Genomic DNA, 6,390 nt, shown 5'->3' with positions numbered 1-6,390 from the left:
TTTGAGTTTCTCTCCGTTTAATTTGATGTTAGCTGTCGGCTTGCTGTATATAGCTTTTATTATATTTAGGTATGACCCTTGTATCCCTATTCTCTCCAAGACTTTTATCATAAAGGGATGTTGAATTTTGTCAAATGCTTTTTCAGCATCTAATGAAATGATCATATGGTTTTTTTCTTTCAACTTATTTATATGATGGATTACATTGATATGTTTTCGTATGTTGAACCAGCTCTGTATCTCTGGGATGAAGCCTACTTGATCATAATGGATACCTGCATATATTTTTTTAACACACTGTAAACCATTTAAAGGTTTTCTTCATCTTTGAATCTCTCTTTACTGTATATCTCTCTTTTTCTGACCACATGCTAAGCAATATGGCTATAATTAAAACTGTGGCTTTGACAGCTGGATCCAGCCCATTCTTTAGCTTTCTGAGATTCCAACCTCATGTCGGAGGTACCGCAGGAGCCATGTTTATTGCCACAACTCTATGGCATTTCAAGGTCCATGCCACTTACTCCAAATGCCATACTTGTTATGACCTGCTTTAAGCTCATCTGTTAGGAACCCTTTCTTAGTCAGATTTTTCTTTGGGCTCCCAACTCACAAATAATGACATGGAGACTTATTAATTATAAAAGCTCAACCTGTAGCTTAGGCTTTTTACTAACTAGCTCTTTAAAAAATATTTTTTGTGAATACAGAGCTCTGTCTGCATTTTGCCTGCATACCAGAAGAGGCATTAGATCTCATCACAGATGGTTACTAGCCACCATGAGGTTGCTGGGAATTGAACTCAGGACCTCTGGAGGAATAGTCAGTGCTCTTAAACTCTGAGTCATCTCTCCAAAACTTAACTAGCTCTTATAAGTTAAATTAACTTGTATTTTCATTAATCTGCATTCTATCATGTGTCCTTATTTCTCTTTATCTTACAACTCCTGTTTCCTCTTCATGTCCCCTGTTGTCTCCTGTGCTCCTCCATTTATCCTCCTCTTCCTTTCTGTCCAAGAAAATCCCACCTCTGCCTCCTGCCTAGCTATTGACCATTCAGCTTTTTATCACACCAATCACCCATACAGTCACTGCAGCCAGATTTACTCTTTTGCTTTTTATTCTTACCAATACCAAGTTATTATTGTAATTAAAAAACTCCCACATCCTATGTTCTGTTTCTATCTTGTGAGGATTGCTAGGATGCGAGGCCTGGCTCCTACTGCAGAAGCTGAACTGTTTGTTTTTTTGCTGTTTCTTTCCCCTGCTTAGTATTGTGGACACCTCACTTCAGTTCAGACAAGTCAACCTCAAAGCTGCTGACATGTTATAGGGTCTATAGGACATCATTGTAGCCATGGCTGCAGCAGAGCTGGAGTCTGACTCCAGGGCAGAAGAATACTACAGGACTGCACCCGAGGTTGAATGAGCGATGGTGCTTTGATCATATTCTGCTGCAGCTTTGCCTGACCGCCTTTACCTGTTTAATTCCCAAATGTCCATTTATTGAGCGACTCTAGACCATCTAATATTTCTTCTTTTTTAAAATTAACGTTTGTTCTATTACTTTATTTTATTACTTTAATTGAACTAAAATACAGTTAAAAATTCAAAGTCAAGTGATGCTTTATAGTGTGTCTGGAAGTTCTGCTAGCCAGTTGTGCTTCAGTTCTATTATTCACAGATAGAGCCAGGAGGATCACTGCACTCGGAAGGCTAGCCTGCTTTATGTAACAAGTTTCAGCCTACACCCATGGACACACAGTGAGGCTAGCTTAGGAAAACAAAAAGAATAAAGAGTTCTCTCAATTGCACAAGGGAGACAATTTTTAATATCTCGAACTTTTGGAAGATTCCTCTGTGTCTGTTAATTATTGATTGATGTATTTTGACATGCTGTCATAACTTTTAATATTACTGGCTTTTAAATTTGCTTCTCTAAATTTTTCTTTTATTGTTGCTGTAGGTAATTTGAGCAAGGAGATGGTGTCTCTGCCCCTCAAATGGCCACTGACAAGCATGCCCTCTCTACTTTCCTTACTGTTGACGTTTTTAGCTGTGTCATCTTTCTCTTGGTGTCAGAGCAGTGATACAGCATCTCCAAAAGCAAGTAATGGGGCCCCATTCCCTTGGAATAACATGAGACTTCCTGAGCATATCATTCCAATTCATTATGATCTCATGATCCATGCAAACCTTAGCACTCTGACCTTCTGGGGAACAACAGAGGTAGAAATCAAAGCCAGTCAGCCCACCAGCACCATTATCATGCATAGTCACCAGCTGAGAATCTCTAAGGCCACCCTCAAGAGAGGAGCTGAAGATAGGCTGTCTGAAGAACCACTGAGAGTCCTAGAGTACCCAGCCCACGAGCAAGTTGCACTGCTGGCTTCCCAACCACTCCTTGCTGGACCCCTGTACACAGTTATCATCAACTATGCTGCGAACCTTTCTGAGAGCTTCCATGGATTTTATAAAAGCACCTACAGAACCCAGGAAGGAGAAATGAGGTAACAGGAAGTGTTTTCAGCTCAAGTGTGCCCATACTAAATCTATCATTTAGATGTTTGTTCCTTTCTAACCGAATTCTGTTCAGTCATATTTTTGTCTTTAACCTGTTAAAGATGAGTACATCTTCTTTGCTTTTTTCACCTTATTTTTCCCTTCTATTTTCATTTCTCCAGATCTAACAAACTGAATATCTATTCGTTTATATAATTAGATTCTGAGCTATAATATATATTTAATTCTTTGTATTAGTTGACCTGTTAGGACATTTCCCCAAAACTAGGTTTTTTAGTCTTTATTTTTCTCACAGGCTTGGAGGCTAGAACAAGGCCTGTGTTTCCTCTGACTCTGGCTGAAATCTCTCCTTGCTTTGTTGTCTCCTGCTCCTCTCTACTCTTATCCTTCCTGTGCTCTGTGTACCTAGAATTCAGATTTCCAAATTAGAATACCAGTCATATTGCTTGAGTTAAATAACCTCTTCTTAGCTTTATTTCATTCGCAAAGATCCCATTTTCAAATATGGTCACACTTAGACATACTGGAAGTCAGGACCTCAACATGCATTCACAGGTCATATTTCTCTCTCAGTTAATTTTTTTAAAAGATAACTCCAATGCCTTGCTTTAGTTCTGCTTTTAAGGAAAGTATACATTTGGAAAATGTAAGCAGCTATGCTTCTGGGCCAAGGTTACCTGGTATGACCAGCCAAGGACTACAACATGGGCCACAGCAAAACTGAGATTATGGCAAATTTATTGAGAGCAATCAGATTTTTGATACCCTCATCAGAAACAGAATATAGACACAATTATCAGGATCAATACAACTGTAGGTGCCAGGATACAGTAATATTTGTTGTTGGGAGCATAACAGGAAGGTCCTTGTGCCCACAGATCTCTAGAGAAACCAGGAATGTTAAGCACAAAGGATTGTCTTTCCAATGGGAAAGAGAAAAGGCCTGTTCTGTCCAGAAAGCTGAGACTTGGAAGTGGTTAACAGCCCGGTGATTTGTATCATCTGTTGGGCCAGGCTATATCAAGCTCCCACAACCAGGACCAGAAGTGGCTGATAGTTCAAATGATCTCTACATTATCTGTATGAGGACACCAGCCCAGACCCTTAGGCCCTTAAACTAGTATAGGTAGTGTATCCCTAGAAACTATCTTCTTGGAAGAAATGACATGTGCCCTGAGTTGAGTTTCAATGTAATTTTTCTTCCTTGTTGTAGGAGGGAAATGTACTGGCAGCCTCCTATAACATCTCCTTGTGCAATGGGGATTGTATTACACCAGGAAACTTTTCCCTAAATTATACATTGGGAATAAACCACCTGTTAAACTTCCCAAGTGTGATCCAGGTTGATAAAGTCAATCTGCACCAGGCTTTCATTCTTATCCCTGTTTGGATACCTGCAGAGACACCCTTCCATCCCCCTCCCACCTCCCCACAGTTTGCTAGCTATACAGGGTACACAAGATTAATGTGTAAGACCATTTGTCCTGTCTACCTTCCATGCTTTCTTGTTTTTTAAGGGAACATAGAGAAAAACACAAATCAGTCTGAAAGCTTCATTAGGTGAAGGATTGCCTCTATTTCTCAGGATTTGAAAGGCACATGATGCCCCAGGAACCAGGGACTCTAACTTGAAAAACCCACAATGATACCTCTCAAACTGTTAGGCCAGACCAACTGAATGATTCTCTGTAGTGAAGCTCTGTTTTTAGTAGTTTTTTTTTTATTTTTATTTATCCTTAAAAGTGTTTTTGCCTGCATGTATGCTTGTATACCACATATGTACCTTGTGCCTGAGGAGGCCAGAAGATGACATTGACTCCCTTGGGACTGGAGTTATCATTGCTTATGAGCTGTCATGTGCATGCTACGAATCAAACCCAAGTGCACTGGAAGAGCACCAGTGTTCTTTAACCAGCCATCCACCACCACAGACCTCAAATTAGGAATGAATTTCTTTCTTTGTCTTTCTTCCCCTCCCTCCTTCACTCCTTCCTTCCTTCCTTCCTTCCTTCCTTCCTTCCTTCCCTCCCTCCCTCCCTCCTCCCTCCCTCCCTCCCTCCCTCCCTCCCTCCCTCCCTCCCTCTCTCCCTCCCTCCCTTCCTTCCTTCTTCCTTTCTTTCTGTTTGTAGGAAGGATCTCACTTTATACCATAGACTGGCCTTGAATTCACAGAAATCTACCAGCTTCTGCTTCCCAAATGCTGAGCTTAATGTACACAGCCACATCTGGCCTATTTAAGGAGGTCTTATGCCAAATTTTAACATCATTTTTTTTTTGTAGATTATGTTGAGTCCATATTCTTTTGGTAAAATAAAAGGTCAAAATCAGATTATTCCAAGAAAATTTCATAGCCCCCAGGAGATATCCTTGCAGATTTATTCCTGGATATTCATGCATGTTACTATATGAAAATGAACTCATATTTTCTACTTTAGAAGCAAGGTTTTAAAAATGTTTTTTATCATTATATATCATGTCAGTGATTTTATTGAAATCTATTAATTTATTTAATATCTAATGTATAGCAATTAAGGTGTTTCAACTTTATAGTATCAACAATCATTTAAAGAATGCCCTTATATATAATGTAAATAAATATTCATGAGAATAAAATCAATTAGCAAGAGTCTACAACCTAATGAAAACCCTGTTTTTTTACTTCTGACTAAGGTCCTCATTTAAAAGCAAAATGTTAAAAAGTGATGTCTCCCTCAATTCTCACTTGTTTACTCATTAAGATAGTAGAACAATTTTAAACATATTTATTAATGATATATGTTTCCTTTCTGAATTATCTCTGAAATTCCATTTTGTCATTGAGTGTTTTCTAATCAATTTAGAGTTCATTGTCAAAGACTATTAATTCTTTCATATTTTTCTATGTATTTTTTGATAACAGATTTTGTTATACAATTTTTCTTTTGTCCTTTTCTTTCCTTTTGTTGTATTTGTATGAATGTGTGTACACGTGTATGCATTCACAACTGCACACAAAGTCAGATGGCTTCTTAGCATGCACTCCTTTCTCCCTCCCCTCCTTCCCTCCTCTTTCCTTTCTTCTTCTCTCCCCTCCCTCCCTCCTTTCCTTCCTCCCTTCCTTCTTTCCTTCTTACCTCCCTTCCTTTTTTCTTCTTCTCTCCCTCCATTCCCTTCCCTCTCTTCCTTCCTGTTTATTTATTTTATTCCTTCATATATTTATTTATTTATCAAGCCACTGAGCCTGGTTAATATTTATTGATTGGAGAGACTGGATGGCCAGTGAACTCTGGGAAGCTACCTGTTTTAATCTTCCAAGTGTTTGGATTACAGCTACATGTCTTCATATCCAGCTTTTCATGGGCATGCTAGAGATCTGAAAAGATCCTCATGCCATTTGCATGGCTCTTTCTTTACATTAAAAAATATCCTCTTAATCTAGAACTTGGGAAGCAACGGTAGGTAGATGTAGATGGACGTTTCTGTCCCTCCTAGTACCACAGCCATTCAATCCCAAAGAAGCACACAGACTCTTATATTAATTATAAACTTTTTGTCCTATTAGCTCAGGCATCTTATTAACTAACTCTTACATCTTAAATTAACCCATTTCTATTATTTTATATTTTACCATGAGTCTCGTGGTTTTTTCCCTCACATCTTGCTTTCTTGGTGGCTGCTGGCATCTGCATTTCTGCCTTTCTTCTTCCCAGAATCTGATTGCTCCTAATCTGATTGCTCAGCCTATATTTCCTGCCTGGCTACTGGCCAGTTAGCATTTTATTAAACCAATACGTGTGACAAATCTTTGTAGTGTGCAAAAGCATTCTCCCGCAGCAGGTAGATCTCTGTGAATTTGAGGTAGCCTGGTACCCATAGCAAATTCCGGGC

General features: G+C 39.0%; 1 protein-coding gene across 4 annotated transcripts in view; it reads left to right on the top strand.

Annotated features, from left to right (window-relative positions):
• The window catches only part of Erap1 (endoplasmic reticulum aminopeptidase 1), a 42,403-nt gene that overhangs the window by 6,174 nt on the left and 29,839 nt on the right, over nucleotides 1–6,390 (top strand). For all 4 annotated transcript variants that reach the window (XM_050122152.1, XM_050122151.1, XM_050122150.1 and 1 more), the window contains exon 2: nucleotides 1,967–2,510. In XM_050122152.1, the coding sequence (XP_049978109.1) occupies nucleotides 1,984–2,510 (527 nt within the window). In that variant the 5' untranslated portion in view covers nucleotides 1,967–1,983. The remainder of the gene's footprint in view (nucleotides 1–1,966; nucleotides 2,511–6,390) is intronic.

The sequence above is a fragment of the Alexandromys fortis genome, unplaced genomic scaffold (genome assembly GCF_014885135.2).
Source record: "Alexandromys fortis isolate MF-2015 unplaced genomic scaffold, M_Fortis_MF-2015_v1.1 scaffold_163, whole genome shotgun sequence".
NCBI classification, from domain to species: domain Eukaryota; kingdom Metazoa; phylum Chordata; class Mammalia; order Rodentia; family Cricetidae; genus Alexandromys; species Alexandromys fortis.
Note: the sequence above shows the minus strand (reverse complement) of the source record. Positions and strands in the feature narration are given on the sequence as shown.